This window comes from Molothrus aeneus, chromosome 14 (assembly GCF_037042795.1).
Source record: "Molothrus aeneus isolate 106 chromosome 14, BPBGC_Maene_1.0, whole genome shotgun sequence".
Lineage (NCBI taxonomy): Eukaryota > Metazoa > Chordata > Aves > Passeriformes > Icteridae > Molothrus > Molothrus aeneus.
Window position 1 is genome coordinate 3,070,670 of NC_089659.1, and position 22,244 is coordinate 3,092,913.

A 22,244-nucleotide genomic window follows, 5' to 3' on the forward strand; every position below is an offset into this window, starting at 1 on the left:
GCTGCCTGCTGAGAGGGAGGGCACATTGCTCTGAAGTGAAAAATCACTGGGCTTTTTGTCTGATGTATCCTAACATGTATTTTTACTTTCTATGAACATCACTGGCACTCTGCTGTGATTCCTTCCTGTGATTTGCTGTGTGGCTGTTGTGTTTGGATTCAGCTGGACCATGAGTAAAACAGTAGGAGAAAGATACAGTCACACATCCACCCACAACAGAGCTTCCTTGGCCTTGCACACCTCCTCTATGGATTAATATTCTATGTGTCATGGGTACTTGTGTGCCTGCATGAACTGGACACTCTGACCTAAAGTTTTCATGATAAATATCTTGCTCTGTCCCCTGCTCTCGAGGTGTAAATAATTCTTGTGTTCTCAAGTTTCCTCAGGAGGATTAAAAAAAAAAAAAAAGAGGCAACAATGCTGAACTAATCAGTAACTAATCAGTATTCATAAGATGGAAAGACTTATCTGAGCTTTTAAGTGGCAGAAGTGACAGCAAATGCAAAGGTGTTGTCTACAAGCTTTATGTCTGAACTGTGACTTGCTCATGGATACAGAAAACAGCTTTCTAGAGAAAGGCCTTCAAGACACCCCACAACTCAAAGTGTGACAAAATTTTCCCAATCTCTTTGTAATTGCTGTTGTCCAGCATGGACCTTGAAGGCAATGTGTTACTCTAATTTTTTAAGATTTTCTAAACTTTCTGATGTTTCCATTCTTGTAACAAACTTTCTCACACGCTTTCTGTAAATAACTTATTGTTTTGCATTCTTTTATAAAAAAAGAGAAATTTAATAAACTGTTAGTTTGTCCAGTGTCATTGGAGAGGTAGCACTTTCACCCTCCAATCCACTGTCACTTTTAGAAATCTATAAATGTTTAAGTCAGAAAATAAACTTCCCTTTTTTCACCTTAAAAACAGCAGTGTGTGAGCATTGTGTTGTTTCGTGTCCTGTAGTGACAGCACTGAATTTCCACAAAAGCAGTTTCCTTTTGGAGACCTTTTTAGAATTCTAAGCTAGCAAAATTAATTTAAAAAGGAGAAATAGAACAAAATCTCACCTAGGCTAAGTATACACTCAGCCTGTCAGCATTTATTTTCTAAATTGCTTTGCAGCAAATTATTATTCATCTGAGCAGTGTGAGTGGAGGGAAGCAGGTCAGCAGAATGATGATGTATCTCCAGTAAATTGATGGATACTTACCAGCAAAAGTCAAACAAAGGAAAAGCAGCCTCAGCACTCTGATCCCAGCGGTTTCTTTCTTCCTGAGAAGCTTGCAGAAGTGCATGTGGAGAATACTGCTGTGCTGTGGTTATCTGTTACCCATCCCTTCAGTGCTGGTCATGTCTGAAACAATAAACAGCTTGGGAATTCAGCCCAGCCTTAGCCCAAACCAGGTGCATTCAGGGTGCTTCCTGCTTTCCTCTGTGTTGTTGGACACAAACAAGGAGAAGAAGAAGAAGAAGTCACATTTCTTCCCCTCTAGGTGTGCCAACATGAAGCGCAAACTGGCGTGGTGTTCCCATCCTGACAGAGTCAGTGCTGAAAGGGCTGTTGGGAGCTTTCCCAGGGTGTGAAAGCAGGAAAAATTTGTGAACAACACGAGCCCACGTCAGTTTGATTCTGCAGTGACAAGCTGCAAGATTTGCCACTGAGTCCATTGAATCAACCTCATCCCAGCCCAGATCTGAGCTTCCTGGGGCATTATGTGCTGCTCATGCCACAGCAACTTGGACAGGTCCTTGTCACCCAAAGATTATGGACTAACATGACAAAAAGTGCTGCATGTAACTGCTGGGAGCATGCATTAATTTGAATTAGGGTTGCTAAGGCATAAGGAGTAAACTGGAAACACTCACTTGTGAGTGAGACAGAATTCTGGTATGGGAAGAAGAATGGGAAGCTGGAGGATGCCAAAGCTGTGGTACACTCAAATCCAGCTCATGGCTCTGTGTTGTCCTGTAGAGTTTCCCAGTGCAGCACTTGCTTGCCCACACAGTTCAAAGGGCAGCCCAGGGCCAGTTTGCTTCCAAATCTCCCCTGCACTGCAAGGAAGAGCTTCTCTGCCTGTTGTTTGCACACACATGTGAGAAAATATCACACAGAAATATCCCAGATGGGTCCTACTTGATCCTTCAGCATTGTTGGTAGGATGTGGTTTGGGTCTCTTTTGGTTTTCTTATTTTGTTTTACGTTTGTTTTGTTTTGTTTTTGTGTGTGGGTTTTTGGGTTTTTTGTTTGTTTGTTTGTTTTGATTTGGTTTGGGGTTTTTGGTGGTTTTTGTTGTTTTTGTTTTTAACAAAACTGCATAAATAAACTTCATCCAGTAGCTAAGTGTTTGAGGACTTATAGAGGAACTGGCTTCAGGACAACAGCCCAGTTTAAATAAGATAAATTTATTGCTTGCAGAGAAGAACAGACTTCAAGCATCAAAGAATGTTGCTGAGCTCTCATTTGGCTTTCAGGTGCCTTTTGTTGTTTTGTAATTGATTTTTATTAGATGGTACTGTGGGAGTAGGACTATGGCCATGCAGAGAGAATTAATGCAGAGAGACTCAGCTTAGGAAGTCTGTGGCTATTAGCTTGATCAAATTATACTTTGAAAATGGGTTAATAAATCTAGAGGAGAAGGGAGGGATGAGAAGGTATTTTGAATTATTCATCATTTGTTTGACAAGTTTACATAGCCATGAAATGCAGGTGGGAGTATAAGGAGTGGGTTATTTATTAATTACATATGAGTTGCACAGACCTTTCCCTCTTGCAGCCAGATCTGCTTTCACAACTTAGCTTTGACTACAGCTGGGCAAATTCTTTTTGCCTTCAGCTGAAGAATTATTCTAAGTACCTTTGAAAAATCCAATCCATCAAAATTCAAATCCAGTTTATTTTTTCACTCTTAACATCAGTCATCTTAGATGACAATTTAACAATTCTTGATAATGAATGGACTGAGGAGGAAATGTTCATATGTCACATTCTGGAGAGCAAGTGCACAAGAAACCAAATGATCATTGTGGGTTTTTTAGGCTTTATTTTGATATCTGTGCCCCCCGAATGAACACTGGGAGTTGAAGACTGCTCTTACCCTTGCTGGAACTTCACAACCTTCTGGAAAAGCCTGAGGAAGGTGAAGATCTGAGAGGGCGTTATGGGGTAAGGTTTTGGCAGATGGAATGCATAACATGCAGTTCCTTTCTGTGAACAAATGTGAAATCTGTGTCAGGAACCATAACTGAAAATACTTTCCCCAATCCACAAGTATTTGTCTTTTTTCCTTAACATTCTGTGTAGCCTTTTTTTGAGCCCACTGCAAAGATCAAGCAGACTTCACCATCTCCAGCTTTATTTTTCTACCAAAATGTCAACATTTGAGTCTACAGCTCATGCACCAATTGTTTGGGATTTCCCTTTTCCAGATCTATCTGCATCTGAATTGTAGTCATGAATGTCACTGCCTATTTCTTGCAGCGCACATGAATAGACTGTGAACAAACTTTCTTTCCATACCAGAATTAAGCTGAATTATAGACACAACACAAAGATGCCTCTTCTTTGGAAAAAAGTGCAGCCATTCCACGTTTTCCCTTCCCTTACTGCCCAACCTGTAGAAAAAGCAGATTTGTGGCATTGCCACAGAGGAGTTGTCTGCATGTCTCCTGCTCTCCAGCCTGCCCTAAAGCTGGAGCTGTCTGTCTGTACTTCCCTCCTAAGCAGTTGCCTCATCAGTGGCTGCAGGGTAAGGATATGTTGGGAAATATCAATTCCTAGTGAGGATAAGTCATACATCTAAGTTTCCATTAATGTTGTCAGTTAAATGGATGGGTGACTTCACATAATTTTTGGATTTTTAACATTTTTTATTTCTTCTTCAAGTAAAATCCAAAAAGGTCCTTTGGGAAGGATCAAGGATCAGGGTTGATCCTCTGCTGAGTTATGTTGTTTGCAAAATCAAGTTTTTCTCTGCAGCTCTGAGAGGGTATTGTGGCATTCACATTCTCTGGAAAAATCCCTTCGCCCAGGATTTTTCTCTTGGGAAACTGAGAAACCTCAGAAAAAAAGGAAAACAATACTTATCTCATTTACTTCTCCTGTTTTTTGCTCCTTTGGAATGTGTATGGAGGTTGTTTACCCACAGGTGGTTGTTTCATTGGTTTCATGTGAGTTATTTTGACTCATTGGCCAATCAGGGCCAAGCTGTGTCAAGACTCTGCAAAGTCATGAGTTTTCATTATCATCTTTTTAGCATTCTGGAAGTATCCTTTCTGTATTTTTTAGTATAGTATTCTTTAATATAATATAGTATCATAAAGTAATAAATTAGCCTTCTGAGAACATGGAGTCAGATGCATCATTCCTCCCTGCCATGGGGGACCCTGCAAACAGGGTATGAAAATATTTACGTTTATTCTGACATAGAGAAGGAACAGATTCTACATATCCACCCTTAAGGGTCTGTTAATACAGAAAATTCATGCTTGTGGATGGAAACCACGTGGGTGAGATTGCTCAATAATTAATCCTGTGTGGTCTGGGGAGTCACACCATACTCCTGACAGCGCCCAGGCTAAGGACCCTGGGAGATTTGGGAGCATTGGTGGTTTTTTGGTGAGAGGAGGCCCTCTCTGGCCTCACAGCCCCACCCAGCAGGGACAGGGATGCTCGGGTGTGTTTTCTGCTCCCTCACAACAACAGGTGGCTGTCCTCCCCCGCAGGCAGGGCATGGAGGAGGTGAGGAATTTACTCAATACTCGATTTATTCCCAGTGTCTGATGGGAGTAAGGTGGAGGCAAACTGTGCTGGTTCAAGTGATACTCACACAGACTGGTAGAGGGTTTTCTTGCCCAGTTGGTTTGGAATAGTGGCACCTCCTGAGCCTTTTTGGGAGCTGGTCCTTCAGACCCACACGTGGGAACGTACAGAGCAGTCAGTGACTCAGCATTGGTAGCACTGTGCCTCTTTATATTTTGTAAAAAAATCCCATTTTCTATAGCACATGGACAAGTGGGAAGGGAACAGCCTGCAGGAGGGGAAGGGTATGGCTGTGAGACCTGCAGTGCTCCAAGATGCAGCAAAAGTTCCAGAAGATGCTCCAAAACTGTGCAAAAGTTCCAGTAACCACTTCTGAAAGCCAAAGAATGCCAAACTCCACTAGAGGCCACTCACCAAACACAGACCAGCACATCCAAACATTCTCACTTCCCAGACAATCCCTCAGGTCTGGACACTGCAGATGATAATGAAAAGGGGGGAAAGGCATTCTTCTATTTCTCAGTGGGAAAAGTTTTAAAATATGCTGGCATTTTGCAGACAAATGAGGCACCCTGAGTGCCACTGTAGATGTGTCAAGTGGGACAGAGACTTTATGTGAAATCAAGCTTTGGAAAGGAAAACTTGTCATTTTCCTGTGAGAAAATAGGGCAGCCTTCTATAAGAGTACTTTATAAAAATACCCAGTCTGCCCAAATTTACCATTTGATATATAAAGAGATTACTCATTTATTTAAAGGATAGTTACTGAATAAGTTTTAAAGTGTTGTGAGACTCTTGTGAATTAACATTCCTTAATGTGATGGAAAGAAGCTCAATCCTGACCTGAACTTCAGGGGCCATTTGGGCTGAGATCAGAGCACTCAGAATTTGATACTGTCATTTTCCATCAGTAGGTCTGATATTGTATATCAATAAAAGTCTGTCAATAAAAGCTGAGCCTGTCCTGCAGACTCTTGGATACAAGGCTTTTCTGCAGATAGCTGTGCTGGGAAGCTAATGTGGTTTGGTTGCTGATTTAGTAAGTTAGAACAGGGTCTAGGTAAGTGGTAGCTTTTGAATGGAGAACTTTTCCAGGGTAAGTCAGATGCTGAGCCTGGGCTGAGCTGCCTCATGATGGCTCAATGAACGACACATATCAAACCAACTTGAGCAGCATGGATTTTTGTTAATTTTAAATGTCATTGTCTAACTCAGTAGCCATCTGTCTTAGTTGGATTAATATCCTAATCATCACCAAAAAAATTTGGCTCTTGTGCAGTACTGAGAGTCGAGGAGCCAACCTTCAGATGCTGTGTGACCCTGCCTGGTGTTGTCCCCATAGAGGATAACCTGCATCCTGCCATTTTTCCAGGGAAACACAGCCAAGCATGGCATGGAGAGACACTGCTGAGAGTGAATGTTTTGCTGTGTTCCCTCACAAAATCACTGTTCTGGTTCACTGTCCCAAGCAAGGCTGGACAGGGCTTGGAGCAACCTGGGATAGTGGAAGGTGTCCCTGCCCATGGCAGGGGGTGGAACAAGGTGATCTTTAAGGTCTTTTCTAACCCAAACCATTCTGGGATTCTGATTCACAGGGGTTAATGAAGTAAAAAGGAATTATTCAGTATTAGGAAGCAATGTTTAAATGGTTTTGTACTCAATACATCAGTGAGAAGTTGCACTAGTCCTGCCCACAGATCCAGTGTATCTAGGGAGGATTTTACCTGTCATTCTGCTTCCCCCCCAACCATCTGTAAAAGTCCAGATATTCCCAGTCCAAACAGCCACCCAGACCTTCAAAGGTAAGCAAAAAAACCTGTTGTACACAGAGCATTTGAAGAAAAATTTCATGCTACTATCACAGGCCCATGTGACAGTGTCTTCTCTAATTTTGCACTGGGTTTCTGTGAGGACTTTACACTTTCCAAACCCTTGGAGAGAGGAGAATTGGCAAATAAGAGTGTATGTACGTGTGGAAAACATCCAGGGGATTTTATTGCTGAACTGGAGCTGGACTGTAATAAAGTGGATAAGCTGTGTAAAATACCTGCCCTTTAGAGATGTGGCTGAAACAATTCACTGAAGGTTTTGCTGTGAGAGGCAGTGGCTCTCCCAGGAGTGCTTTCCCATATTTGGTTCCATCTTTTCCATCCACAGCAGCAAAGGCTACCTCTGTACGTCACTCATAGGGCTGGGTCAGATTGTTGTTCCATAAATCCAAATAAACATTTCTTTCCCCTGTGAGATTCCATCAGGATATTTGAATCCAATCATATCTTTCAGTGCTCAGTGAGTTTATTTTCCATCTGCATGTTCCCTGTTAGTCTGTGTCCAAAGCTGTTCCCACTATTCCTTATTGCAGTGCCAGGCCTGGGCATCTCCTCAGCTTTCTTTGGAGGAAAACAAATGAAAAAAAATGAAAACTCTTTGGAAGAACTCATCTGTCTTTTGAGGAAGAAAACCCAATACAGATATGAGAGAACATGTTATTATGAACTGGAGTCTGTTAGGAGAGCAATGTCAATTGGGCTCCCAAAACTTACACTGCATTTTAATTACTGAGTGATACTGGGGAGCCTAAGAGCATGGGAGCATAAAATGTTTGTTTTCAGCTCAGTTCATATAAAGCAGGACTAAGGAAGAGGTAGAGTGTCTTATAAGTTTTTTAATCTCATTTCCTGCTGTTGCTGCTTCTTTTTTATTTTAAACCTTGCTTAAATGTTGGCTTTATTCTCTTTCCTCTTTAAAGTTCTGTCTCTTTTTGATATATCGTGTGCAACTATTCACTAAATGGGTTCTAACGTCAGAAATACATAGTTCCAGCAGGTGATGAAACATTTCTATATTTGTGAAGCTCCATTGTTTAATTACCATTCAAGTGAAAGAGAACAATTTAATGTTTTCCCTCTTGAATGGGAGAAATGCCTGAGAATTTTCAAGCGACCGACAATTCCTGTGTGTGCCCTGTGGGCTCTTCCCACTTACACCACTTCAGCTTTGTTGGTTCAGAGAGAGGTGTCAGCAAACAAAGGCTCCAGGACACATTCTGCTATGTTTCTCTGGGTTTTTGGCTGTCATTAATGTGGCTTTTCCCATCTTCTGCAAGGTTTTTAGAGGGGGTGTGAGGCTTTCCTTGCAGCAGCAGGTTTCTGTGATGTCCATTTTATGGAGGCTGCTGCAGACATGCTGCCCGTGGTGCCAACAGCCAGCAACACCCTCCAGATGCTGCTGAGGCTTTGCAAGAACTTGTGGGGCTCAACAGGCAGCCAGAGCTTCTGTCCACTACCTTTGCTGAACAAAAACCACCTTTCCCAAGCACGGAGCCCTCTTTGCTGGGGTTCCCTACGTGGTGGGGATCCTGCTGTGCATTTCCACGTCTGTGAAGTGCTGCACGTTCTCAGTGCTCTCTGGGGAGGTGATGGGGGACACAACGTGCTTCAGGCGCAGGAGCATGGAGAAGAGCAGGATCAGGAGGAGAGCCAGGAGGGTTAGGAACAACCCCACGTACACATAGAGGCCAGAATATTTGTCTGCTGTTGTGTCTACTTCAGTAGCCAGAGTTGGAAGGTGGACACGGCCAGTCAGGTTTCCGCGGAACTTGAAATAAATCTCAGTCATTGCTCTCTGTCAGCTTTGGTCCATTTTCTGTATTTACCTTCAGATCTCCTGTCTCCCCTCACCAGACTCACAGAGGAGGTTCAGAAGAGGAAACTCAGCACAGATGGCAGGATGGCTTCAGCAGGAGCTGCTCCATCCCCTCGGCGTCGAGGCTGCTGCTCACACAACTGAGCACGCCGTGAGGGACAGGCCTGTGCAGACCATTTTGCACCTTGCTGTCATAATGACAACGAGCATCACACTTCTGCTTTGCACTTCCTTCTGGCTTTTATTTCATCCTAAAAATACTTTGGGCCTCCTTTTGCTAGGTCACCTCCTTTGGATGGTGGAAAGCTTTGGTTCCTCTCTCAAGCTGAGCTGCGAAGGTTGGCACAGCTTTGGTCTTTGCAAGTGTTGTTTTTTCCAGACAGACTGAGCAATCAGCTTTCTGCCAGCTTCTCTCTCCCACAGCAGGTGGTTTATCCTTGGGTGAGCTGGGGAAGGTTGTTTTCTGCTTTGCCAAACGTCTGGAAGGATCTCTTCTCTCCTAATTCAGGGCTTAAGGAGTCTGGAGTTCTGAGTTTCTCATTAGGAACGGTCAAAAAGTCAGATTTCTAAAAGGAAAAAAGTGTGAGAGAGAGAAATGACACCAGGTACCAAAACAGCCTAGCCTGGATGTGGTATCTTTAGAGCAAATAGATAAGAAAACCCCTGTCATGCTCCTGGGAGACACTCTGAGATGAGGAGAAGCTCTGAGTATTTAACTTTAGAAAAACACAGTGCAAATCTAATTGTTGATGTCCTCTCTGGTAACACATTTTAAGGGTTCAAGAAGGCCCCCCAAGCTGTGCAATCAGATGTCAGAGAGGAAGGGGAGATACAAATCCAATCAGTGTTTTTCACCATGTGTCTCATTTATTGTGTATCAGCACCCTCTTTTTCTGATGCTGGGTGCAGCTGGCAGCTGTCCAGAGCCCTACCTGTCCCCCTGGAGCAACTCTGCTGCAGGATGGGACACTTCCCTCTCCTCCTGGCAGCACAACTTACTAGAAATTGGGGGAATCTTAATATTTTTGCAGTTTCGGTTCTTCCAGCTGGAAACAGAAATGAAAAATCTGAAATTTCACTGTAAATGGTGCACTCAAAAGCATAATGTTCTGCTCTGATAAGACCAGAATTTTCGTTTTAGCTGAAACAAAAATGGAAGCACTGAACAAACTGATGCAATGATTTATAATGTCCACTGCCTATAAACCTACATGAGATGTAAATAGAGTAATATTAACATGGTAATATACTATGATAATCAGAATAAATAAAATATTAGGTCAATATGATAAAAGCTCTGACACATTTCACTTAAATGACAAATTGCTGCAAAACATTTTGACTTTCAAGGGACTCAAACTTTCACTACAAGCAAGAAGAACCTGCTTTGGCTCATGGGATGAGGAAATATCTGATTTGCTGAGTTTTGGAGAAGGGACTTGGGGGCTTGGACACACTTTGCCTCCCAGCTCCTTCTTCAGTACCGAAGCATTTGGGCTCAGTGTTCTTCCAGGGGCTGGCCCAGTCCCTCTGGAGCCAGTTACTCTGGCAGAGGCCTTGGTGCTGATGCAGAGGTTTGGGCAGGGCAGCCAGGCCCTTTTGCTCTCAGTTACAGGGCAATAACTGTGATTTTCACACTTGGAATCTATAAATGGAAATTCTTCTCCCGTGAAGAATATTCTCATGTAACACAGCAGGTGGGAAATAGAGGGTGTGAAGGTAACTGTATTAAATTCTGTTCTTACAATTTGATTTCTCTGCTGATAATGAAGTGCAAGCAGCCTGGAATCTGACACTTGTGTGAGTTAAAGCACAGAGCCATGTCTTTGCCCATCCCATCTGCTCTGCTACTGAGAGAAAAAACCAGAGCTGGTTTCTCTCCTTAACGAGCAGACAGCCTAATGGCTTTATATCCTTCATAAAATTAGACTGCAGAATGCTAAGGACATTAGTCTGAAGTTCAATAATTAACTACAAACCAAGATGCTGAATTAGTAAAGCTCAGCTGGGTATTTATTGAAAAAATGAGCAGATTAATAGTAAGAAGTCTTAGCAATGGGGAGCTGGCACTGTTTGGGGTTTTTTAGGCTCAACTATAGATTTGTCAGGAGCAATCAACTATTCAGACTATTGAAAGCTGCAACATTAACTGCATCTTCTCCAGAAATGAGCCAGAAATAATTCAATAGCTCCAGGCAACCCCAAAGATTTTTTGCTTTTCAATCTACCAATTATCCCATTGAGCACATCTCTTTGGATACCATTAGATTCAGATTTCGTACACTTCCCTTTAAGGAAGAGAAGCTGAATGACTGTAGAGACCAACATGATGTGAAAATAAGTGGTAGACAATAATTCTGTGTGTAAAGCAGGTCAGACTATAGCTGTGTATGACTGAGATTAGAGGAGGCAGAACCTCACTGGTTACCACGAGGAGCCCTCAAGTTCATGGACACAGGAGCATTCCCTGTGATCTCAGTTTCCAAGATTCAGTCATTCTCTGGCTGAACAATGGTCCAATTCTGAGCAATCACTGGTGCTCCGTGGGTGCAGACTGATTCCAAGCAGACACTTGGGATTTTTTTATCAGTTTGTGGCTTTCTTTAATCAGGAATTAAAAAAACCCAAACCCAACACATTTCATTTAATAAAAATCTGCAATGAAAATAGAAGCCTTCATACACAACAGGAGGAGGGTTTTTTCCCACAGTGTGTCTCTGAGCCAGGAAATTCATCAGCCAAAACTTCATGGGCACTGACATTAGCAGCCTCCCACTGCAGCTCTCAGGGTGTGGGGAGCTTCAGCTCTGGGGAGTGTTTATGAAGCCTGCATTGCTCTACTCTGCACCTTTGGAGCTCACAGGGGAGCAGAAAGAAAGATTTTCCCCAAACTCTACACACAGGCAGTACAAACTGATCCTGCAGCTGCAGTAAATGTTTTTGTCTTGCCCACCTGCTTCCTTCTACTCCCGTGCTCAGTGTGAGCACCACTTGCCAGCACAGCACCTCTGCAAGTGCAGGCAACTTTCCTGAGCTCCCCTTGGCCTCTCCTCCCACTCTGGCTCCAACAAACAGGTAAGTGGGACAAAATAGAACAATTCCTTGTGTAGCTTCTTCAAGTGCACCCAACTGGCTGGCAAGTACAGGATGGTTTGGGGTTGAACACACAGCACCAGGTGTGTTCTGTCCAGGTCACCTTTACAGAAAAATATCAGCACTGATAAACACAAAAAAACCCCATCAAAACTATCAATTCCATCCATGGCTTGCTTTTTCTCCCTCAGATCCAGGGAGGGTCTGGAGGGGACAAGAGAGGCAGGAGGGGTGATTTTATCTCCTCTTATAGAGGCAGAAGAGATATTTTGTTCTCATGCTGAACACGCGTGAGGGTGCTGGCCATGCTGGTGCACAGGGAGAGAAGAGAATAAAGCACAGTTACCTTTCAGAGCCGGCAGCAGGGCTGGGACGAGGCTCCAGAGTCCCTGCTCCACACCAGGAGCTCGCTGCTGGTGTCCCCGGGAGCATCTCCTCGGTGGGATCTGTGCAGAAGGCTCTGCTGTCCTGGAGCCAGCACCGTGCCCTGCAGCCCAGCGCACTTTTCCTCTGTGTGGATCTGCTGTGGATCTCCGAGGCAGGGGTGGCTCTGAAATCCCGACCCTGGGATGGCACCAGGGCAGGGTGGCTCTGCTGATGGATGGAGGGCACGGCTGATGGATGGAGGGCACGGCTGATGAAGGAGGGCACGGCTGATGAAGGAGGGCACCTCTTGGTCTCTGCAGGGGCAGGGCAAGGGCCGAGGAGCTGCTCTGGCTGAGCTGCTGTGGGATGGAGGCAAACAGAGCCTCCCTCCCTCCCTCGGCAGCACCAGGAGGGGATGAGCCGAGCTCCGGCTCCGAGCGAAGGGAGGGACGCTCTGAGCTCAGCTCGCTGCAAAGTTTGTGCGAGGCTCGCTTTAACTCCTTCTCTCTCGGTTTAACTCCTTCTCTCTCCGTTTAACTCTTTCTCTCTCGCTTTAACCCTTTCTCCCTCTCTCTAACCCTTTCTCTCTCCGTTTAACTCTTTCTCTCTCGGTTTAACCCTTTCGTGCTCGCAAGGCTGCGCTGCCCGCTGGTTGACGAGTGAGACATCACCCTGGAGGGCAGCTTAGCCGTTCCTCTCATTTTCTGGGAAGTTCAAAGTTTGGGGTTTTTTGTTTGTTTTGTGCCTCCTGGTGAGGGCTCCTAACCCCCCTATTAATCTGATCAGTGCTAACTCCTACTTCTGTCCCTTCCAGTCCTTGCCACAGGAATCACAATACTCCTCACAGACCATAACCTTAACACCACATTCTTCGACCCTGCAGGGGGAGGAGAGCCTATTCTATGCATCCTGTCTGGAGCACGGACAAGTGTCACCTTCCAGCCCTCAGGACAGTCCCCAAGCGTTGCTCTTTGGCCGTGCAGCTTTGGGTGCATTTTTGTCCCTGTGCCTGCTGGTTGGTGGTTTGGGAAGGGCTGTGTTGAGTTTACAGGTCCTGCCCCCCCTGAGTAGTTTGGAATTGCAAGAATAAGCACAACCCCAACCCTGCAGTGCTGTGGGCAAAAATGATTTTTGCCAGTTTACGAATGTGTGAAGCACAAAAAAGAAATGTACAGACACAGAAATGAGGCAGGAGGAGCCAGGGCTGGGTGAGAACCCAAAGCACATGGATCCCTCTCACTGCCACACCTCCCAACCTGCATTTCCTCACCTTCCCAGGCTGACAGAGCGGGGATGTTTTGTGACAGATGCCACTTTGGGATGCACTGCAGCTGTCCCCAAGGTGTCCCCAGCACACGAGATGCAGTTTGCAGCTCTGAGCACTCAGCTTGGGCAGCTGTGTGCAGCTGTATTTCATGTGCCCATGTCCCTGTGCCCCAGCAAGGGCTGGAGACACCTTCATGGGGTGAACCTCACCCACAGCCCCACTCTGACCTCTGAGCTTGTGGAAGTTCCCAGCTGTTGTTCATGGCCTGTGTTTGGGGCACTGGAAACAAGCTTCCCCTCTGAAAAGTAGGTCCTGCACAGGGGTTTTGGGTAGACCTGTTAATTCTCTGTCTCTGCAGCTTTCTGTGTGACAAAATAGAGACATTTAATCTCCAAACTGTCTCCTAGAATAGCTTTTCCTCTCTGGTTCCCCATGGCCACAGCCTGAGCAGAGGGGCCAAAGGGTAATGAAAGCCAGAGCTGCACAGCTCTTTCATCCTCCTGGGATGCATTATAAATCCATCTCTCCAAAGGCTCTTCAGTCTCTGGAGCTCACAAGCACAGTGTATTACTACGATGCAGCACTCTTTAGATAAATAAAACATAGTCCCTTAAAAGAAACCCCAATTCCTCCATGCTTCTGTGCAGGGATGAACTCTGTAAACTAAGACATAAAAGGCATCTTTGACTGCTGATTTTAGTTCATATTTCCTTTGTTGCAATATCAAGTGCTGTCCCCAGAATTGCAGTCTATGCCACCATTCCCTGCTAGGCACATAGGAATGAAAGTACTGTGGTAAAGCAGAAGGAAGATTGTGTATTTTTCCCCTGGAATTGCTACAATTGCTGCTTTACCAACAAACCACCTCCAAACCCTTGGTACACATCCTTGTATTTAAGAAGAAAGAAATGAGAGCTCTGTTTAAGCAGGAATTATGTTTCTGGTTGAATTTATGAGACCCAGAAGAGACAGATATGTTGAAACCTTGCATCCTTGCTTGCTCTGTAATGCTAATGAGCAGTGCTGAAATGAAAGGCTCTCTCCCTGTCCATGCCATCCAGCTTCTCTACTCAGCTTTTTTCCCCCCCTTTGTTGATTTTGCAGTAAATTATCTCTCCCTTTTGTAGGACCAAGCTGCTGCTTGCTGGGTGGGTGCACTTGGATTTCTTGTTTGTTTTGTAGCAGGGTATAATAATGACAGATGAATTTTAAATACTGCCACAATTTATACCAGCTGAGGCTGATGAATACTTGACTGAATGATTGCTGAGTTCCCAAATTGTTGAGAAGTATGTAAATTTTTGGGACAATCAGTGACAAATTTGTGTTACATAGAATAAAGGTGCACAAACTCCCTTGGAGATACTCAGAGATATGACCCCAGGGAATGTATATTTTTAAACAGCCTTTGGGAATTTAGGGGCAAAACCCCAGGGAGCTTGTTGGACTCTTTCCTTTGCACCATTTGGCCTGTGTCTCAAGCTTTTAATCAGGTCATTTTACACATCTTTCTCATAACGATCCCCACCAGTCTTAGAGTGAAATTTGGGTTTAAGAAGCAAACAAGATCTCTGCATGATTGTTAGTGAGTATAATCTGTGTGTCCCTATAGGCATTCTTGTGTTACCCTAACTCATGGATCCTATGAACAGAGTAAATGCATAATTTGGGTCTTTAAAATTTCCTTTCAGTGCAGCTGCAGTGACTGGGGACATGCTGAAGCAAGGGGTAGCTGTTTGTCTTGGCACACTGGGATCTGTTTTTGTTCTAATATGTTTTGTTCTGTACCACAAGCAGGCTTGTAGAGCACGTACAAAGACATGTTCTGGTAGGCTTTGAACCAGGGGTCTCTAAAGGAGGGAATTTAAAATATGATAAATATTCAGGTTCCTGTGAAATGTGTCCAGCTGCCACCAGCTTTGAGGAGAAACCACACAGTGCAAGGGGTGGCAACCCTGAAAGCAAAGACATTTGCCTCAGGCTTGTTCCTTGCTTAGGCCCCAGCCAAATGTACTGACTTCTCTCTGTCTCATTTCTTTTTCATGAAAAAGGAGAAATTATTGGTCCCTCCCCCCTCCAAGGGCTACACAAATGCAGTGGTCATGTGCCCCCTGCTCCAGCAGCACCCTTTCCCTCTGTGCATTCCCACACAATCTCCTTTTCTCCAGCACACTGAGTCTGAAAATGCTCATGAGTTTGGGCTGAAAGAGTTTTCTTGCTTTGAAAGGCTCTGGGGCTGTTTTGACAATTTGGCTTTGTTTGGAACTTCATCATGGCAATGCTTCAGTTTATTTATAGAAACTTAGTCTCCCACAGATGACTGAAGAAATTCAGTGTTGTCTGATGTTGCTGCTAATTTTTAGGAACATTTCTAATTTGATTTACAGTTGTCAGTGAAGGGCTGCATTGTTCTGCACAGAACTCTGTCTGGAACAGCCCTGAGCTTCATTTTTGTGAGTGAGCTTGTGGGGAAGGCATTGCATGTCCCCAGCATGGCATTAGCACCATTTGCAGAAGGATAAGTCAGTGAGGGCTGGCTCAGGTAGGGCCAGCTGGCAGTGAACAGGGTCCCTTTGGAGCAGGGAGTGTTTGGGAAGCAGATTCCAGCAGGATCCAAGCCACAAGTTCATGTCAGCCACCCTCCATCAAGATCCCACATGGATCACGTGGGCCTTGGCACAAATTTATTGCAAAATGAACAGATCTTGTGTTCTCCAGCCCACAGTCTGGAATATTATTATTATTATTTCTCCTGAAGTAGAAGAGTTCTTGCAGCAGTGCCTATTTTTAAGGGAGTTCAGCACAAACTCCAGATGCAGGAGCTCCATGCAGGTCTGGAGAAACTTTGAGATGTGCTGATCCTTTGGTTTTGGCTGGCCAGTTGCTAAAATACAACCTGAGAGATAACAGTGAGCCACTGTGCTTCAGTCACTGAGAATGGGTGTGCCATTCACATTCTCTGGAAAAATCCCTTCACCCAGGATTGTTCTCCTGGGAAGCTGAGAAGCCTCAGAAAAAAGGAAAACAATTCTTATCTCATTTGCTTCTCCTGTGTTGTGCTTATGTGGAATGTGTTTGGAGATTGTTTACCCACAGGTGATTGTTCCATTGCATTCTGCTGGGAGTTGTTTTCATTCTTTGGCCAATCAGGGCCAAGCTGTGTTGGGACTCTGGAAAGAATCAGGAGTTTTCATTATTATCTTTTTAACATTCAGTAAGTGTCCTTTCTATATTCTCTAGTAGAGTATTCTTTAATACAATATTGTACAATAAAGTAATAAATTGGCCTTCTGGGAACATGGAGTCAGATGCATCATTGCTGCCTTCATCAGGACATTTCCCAGCAAATACAATAAATGGGATCTCGTCTTTCACCCTCCCAGCCCAGCTTGTCCCAGAGCTCACCAGGGCTGCACAGTGAACACCACACCTGGGCCTGGCTGTGGCCACTGAAAGCCTCCAGGAGATGAGGCTGTGTCCCTGCCTGATGGACAAATCACCCATGAGGACAATGCAGGCTTGGTTGAGTCACTCATGGAATTTTCTCCTTCCCCTCTGCATGGCAGGGTTAGTGCCCCAGGGGACACCTGGCATGGGCCTCAGCATCAAACCAACACCTGAGGTGTGTAAATGTGTGAAATCTGCAGGTTTTGTGCTTTCTGCATTCCTCTGGGCATTCTGGATGGAGCCTGGAAATGTATTTGGTATTCCCAGCTCATTTTCTCCCTGCCAGCTCCATGCTCTGGCTGAGGACAGCATTTCCCTTGGTACTGAGGCACTGAGGACACCTTGTCACCACAGAGCCTTCCCAGCCCACCAGAGCTGTGTGCTGAGAGCCCTTGCACCCCTGGGGGCTTCTCCCAGATTTCTGCCTGCAGGTAGAGCTTGTAGGGTTAATGCAGGATTCCCTGGAAGGTGCTTTTCACAGCACAGGGGGTGTCAGGGGGGTCTCAGATAAGGTCACACATGTTAAAACCAAGGCACCCCTGAGCTTTCCAGGCAGCCCTTGTGACCACAGCACTGATCAGTAATTCCTGAGCAGAGCCATCCCTAAGCTGGGGCTCCCTGTTGAGCAGGATGGCATTTTGGTCTGAGCCCAGTGCTCACAAACCCAGGTATTGACCAACTCACTCCTGCCAAGGGACCCACGAGGCAAATCTTTAAAATATGAACAGATAATTCCTGGATTGTGACCAAATCTCCCCAGCCAGGCCATGAAGCTGAGTGCAGGGTGGGTAGAGCATGGGGAATGTGAGCTGCAAAACAGTTAAAGCCTTCTCTGAAGGGTTGATGCCACATTATTTGCATGATTCACAGTTAACAGATGGGCTCCTGCCTATACTGAGGGGGGACCAGCTCTTCAATTACCATCATTAAATAATAATCATGACCGTTTACACTGAAAGGAAAACAATTTTGTGATGACCCCATTACACCAATTTTTATTTCCTTGGTTTGTTTGTTTGAATTCCAGTCTTAGGGAAGAAGGTGTCTTTTCTCAATTCTCATTTACAGAATATGCAGCTGAGAGAGCTCTGCCCACCCACACACTTTAACATTTCAGATATCAGCATTTCCAAGCAGGCTGGCTGAACTCTTTCTAAACCTGTCTGGAGGAAACATGGTTGAAATCTTCACAGCAGAAGAGTGAAAAACAGTGATAGATGCAAACACTGCCATCTCTGCTCTACCACCCATTTCCACTGCATTTTTGAGGAAATCCTCTGTTTGGATGCATCTGTTCTGTACAGGACAGCACAGCACAGCAATCCTGAGCTGCTGACAGTTGTTCTGAAAGAATTATTGTAGTTTAAGCTAAAAAAAATTAAAATCTTACAAGTGATACAAAAGCCATTCAGGTGTTTCTCCTTAATTCCTTCTCAACAGCAGGGATCTCTCTCTTGCCATGACTCCCTTGGCTTCCGCCCCAAAGCATTTGTACCTCAGCATCTGCCATTTCCTGACACAGAGCCCATGTGTTGCCCTGTGCAATGTTATCCCACTTTATTCTGCTGCACTGAGGCAATGAGCAGAGAGTTAAATCACATAAATCAATCCTGAAATCCTCTCTGATTCATGGGGAGCCCAGTTGTGTCATAGGTGGGACAGTCACAATACAAAGCAACGCTCCATTTTCAAAAGGCTTCAAACCCTGTTTTATTATAGCCTGCATGCTTTTTATACATTCTTACAAAACTCATAACTTTACATTTTACTCATTGGTCACCAGAGACAAACAAAGTGCTCATTGGAATAGGCAGTTGCAGGTTTCTCTTATTTATTCTTCTTTCTTTCTTGGTTTCTACATCAACAACCTTGGTAGAAAATTCTTTCAGGGTGAACATGGATCCTCTTATCAAACATGGATCCTCTTATCAAACATGGATCCTCTTATCAAGCTCCTCTCTGGCTCACAGAAGTCACTGTAAAACCTCTTCCACACAGCTGGTGCCTGGGGAGTGCTGAAGGGGAGAGCAGGCAGGATGAAGATGTGAACAACTGCACAGTTCCCATTTTGTTTCACGTGGGGCATCTTTATACAACAGTTTCTAACTTGTGTTGTTTTCATGAGAGAGTGGAGACAGGGTGTTTCCACGCCAGAGAGCCCCTCAGTCTGAGCTGTGGCAGCAATTCCTGCATATTTCTAGTAAATCTAAATGGGGGGATGTTTCCATTTGATGCCTTTGTTTGTCTAATAGCAGCCACAAGTTCCCTTTTTCCCAGCCTCTGGGTCAGTAGCAGAACAAACTCACTGGGCAGTTCCACCTAATTATTGTTCATTTTTGGTGAAGAAAAGAATAAGCATCCCCGTGTGATTCTGCTTAACTGATGAGCCTGGTTGTTAATAGCCAGTTTTGGTCCCCCTTCCAGCCTATGTGCTACAAAATACATTTCCCTTCTGTCTCCAGGATCAAGCTGTCTGGGAAGAAACTGTTCTGTGAAAACACTGGACAAAAAGCTTATTGAACAACCCTTCCTTTTGAACAGAAGACTGATCTCTCTTTTTATTTTTAGCCTGCCTATTAACAACAAGTGTTGCTCTATTGCCTCACTTTTCATAGCTGAAGATGTGTTTTCAATTTGGAGAAAGATCTTCACCCAGAAAGATTCACCACATGGTTCTTTTCCTCTGCCTTGCTCTACAAAACCTCTCTGAGTTCTCACTGGATGCAGGTTTATCCACTGTGAAAAATGTGTATTTTATGATTGGCTTTTCACAAATATTCAAATGAATATTATATGTGTTGTGTTAGAAAGTTATGCTGTATTAATTCTCTTCAGTAGTGTGTTAAATATAGTTTTAGGTTATAAAAATTGTTAAAATAGAAACGATGCTGTGTAGGATACTTTTTTAAAGAAAGGACTCGCAGTGAGACAGCAGCCACAGGACACCTGAATCTTTCAGAGAAAGAGAATTTATTGCTCCCTTATCAGAAGAAAGGAACTTCTTCCTGCCTTGAAGGCGCTGTCAGGATTCAGAGGAAGAAGTTGACACTGCCCAGACAGAATCCTGTGTGTGAATGGAATTTATGCATCATGTATGAGGTGTATGAATATGCAACAGGCTGTTGTTTTTAAGGGTTAATCCTCTGTTAACGTGGGTCCTTTTTCGGCCTCGTGCTGCCCAGAAAAAGGTACCCGGCCTGTCTGTAACTCTTTGTTTCTATTGTCTCATATTATCCTAATTCAAATTGCCCAAATTATTATTACTCTAATTGTATTACTATTTTTATAACCATTTTATTCCTATTAAATTTTTAAAATTTTAAAAAAACCCAAGTGATTGTCATTTTTCACATCGGTGCTCCAGACTGACTTTGCAGCAAGTCCCAGCTTCTAAAACCCCAGAACACTTCTAAACTTCTAAAACTTTTCCAGTGCCTGGGCATCAGCTCCAAACTCTGACCACGCTGCCCCATGGATCTCGTTCTGGAATCAGGTGATGCTCTGGAGAGGACAGAGGGGCTTTTGTCCTCCTCCTGTTTGGGCAGCAGCTGAGAGTCCCTGGCTGCAGGGAGGACACTGGGAAGAGGCAGGGTGTGGATGCCAGGCTGTGCTGAAGATGGGCTTTTGTCCCTCAGTAAGAGCTGCCTCCTTGAGCCAGGTCTCATGAGCTCTCGGGGGTCTATAACACACCCAAGATAGCTCAGCTACCTTTGGAAGCATTAAATCAGCAGGATGGCTTCTGTGGCAGGGTTGGAAACAAAAAGATTTAATAAAAGGCAAAATAACAAACAGAAAAACCGAGCCAGGTGCAAGAGGTTCTTGCTCCTGGTAAAACACCTCACAAAAGCCATCAGTTCCTTTGTTCTCTTCTTTTTCTAGTGAATTGCTCAGGTGGGACTTTCTGGCTCCTGTCCAATTGGCTATCCTTAAGTTTGAGGTGAAGTCCCCCAGGTGCTATGAGGTGGCTTTTTCACCTAATTGAGGAGAGAAACTTCTGGGCTTCTTTCCTTTTTGAGGGGACAAAGGACAGTTTTGTCACTCCATCAACAGGGAGCACATTCCTATATCTCACCCTTTCTATACATCTAAAAAGAAGGAGGAGAAAGGAACATGAACTGAAAAAGTCTCACCCTTGTCAACAATTTGTAGTTATGCCAATAATTTTTAAATTTGGTTCTAATTTTCTATCTTAACTTTGGTGAAGTGTTTTCCTAGGCAAGCCTCAAATTTCTGGCTATATATGATTTGAACATAGAGATAGGTTAAAAACTTTTTGACACAACAACATTCCTATATCCCTGTGGTATTTAAACAGCAGTTCCATGTGCCCAGATTAAGGGACATTTAAACATCCCAGCTCAGCTCTGACTCCCCCTGGAATTGTAGAGGCATTCAACTGCCAATGGCTTTAGGGAGTGTCAGGTTTGTGTCAGTGTCTATTCAGTGCTAGTACTGTTCTCTGTAAAGATTTCAAATTCTCTATTTCCACTTCTGGAAGGGAGAGGAGCTTTCTGTTTTACCCAGCAAAATCCCTGTTTCCATTCCCAAGGATTTTAGTCCTGTGCTACAGGGAGGACAAGGCACATTATCTGCTCCTGCATACAATTTATTATCAACATTTCTTCCTGATTCAGCTCTGCTTCTGATGACAGGCTCAAAATAACAAAGAAAAAGAGGAGAAAGTGCAGGAATAATGTGCTGGACTGCACATTAAGTGTTTTTCTTAAGCTGCACCAGGAGCAAGTAGAACCTGTGTGTGATGGTCTGGGGCTCCCAGCAGAGGCCAGTCCTGCAAAGATTATCCTGGGAATAAACATGTGCATTAAAATGGGATCAGAATGTAAGAGAATAGAGGAAATCTCCATGGCCATGAGCTTGGAGCAGACTCAGAACCATCAGCTATGAGATTTCTGTAGAAATTTCTGTAGAAATTTCCATGTGTGGACCCCAGCAGACTGCAGGAGTGCCCTGCCTGGTTTAATGCAAACAGTTGAATTAATCATACAGATAACTGTGAGAGTGCAGCTTAAATTCCACTGGGGATCAGTAAAGTCCAGGCCCTGCAGAAGAACTTTACAGCACCCTGCAGTGTAATCAACTCTGCTGATTTAAATATAAGTCCTCTGAAGGGAATTTAAATCTCTGAATCTTCCTGAACCAGCTGATCTCCTTTCAAGAAGAAGGAAGATTCGTACCACTATTTTTTCTACTCATAAAATGCCTCTTGCCCTTTCACATTTTGAAATATTTAATTTTCAGTGCCTATAAATCCACAAGGTACCTTCATGTTGTGCAAAATACACAGACACTTTGCAGTGCATGACCTGTGGTATAGAAGCTGCCTTCTCCCATCAAATATTTCCTGTAGGCAGGAAAACACTTTTTAAAAGAAAATAAAACAATCTGGAATTCTTTCCTGCTCTTTGTCCCAGGAAAGCACAACATCAGACCTGATGGTAAGACAAGGTCCACAAAAGAATAACTCTTTCCAAAGGAATCCAAGACAAAGTCCACAAAAGAATAATAAAGGAATCCTGTGTTAATAGAACCTGGCACATCAGTCTCTGCATTCCCAGGTTCCTGTGTGAGGAAATCGTGGCTGTCACTTTCAGAGACACATCCTGTTCTTTCTGGTGCTGGGAGATCGAGGTCTTGCTCAGATCTGCTGA

The 22,244-nt window shown here is 44.2% G+C and overlaps 1 protein-coding gene across 2 annotated transcripts; it reads right to left on the reverse strand.

Moving 5' to 3' along the window:
- Window positions 1-2,868: 2,868 nt before the first annotated feature.
- SERTM2 (serine rich and transmembrane domain containing 2) lies at window positions 2,869-11,975 on the reverse strand. 2 transcript variants are annotated; one of them, XR_010784527.1, is made up of 3 exons: window positions 11,842-11,975; window positions 6,805-8,968; window positions 2,869-3,203 (listed from the first exon to the last, which is right to left on the reverse strand). XR_010784527.1 is itself a non-coding variant. In XM_066559472.1 (2 exons), exon 2 carries the CDS (start codon window positions 8,373-8,375, stop codon window positions 8,100-8,102), a length of 276 nt encoding a protein of 91 aa, XP_066415569.1. In that variant the 5' UTR covers window positions 8,376-8,968; window positions 11,842-11,975; the 3' UTR covers window positions 2,869-8,099. The 2 variants fall into 2 exon arrangements, 1 of the variants encoding a protein (XP_066415569.1); XM_066559472.1 differs by having other exon boundaries at window positions 2,869-8,968.
- Between the last annotated feature and the right edge of the window lie 10,269 nt (window positions 11,976-22,244).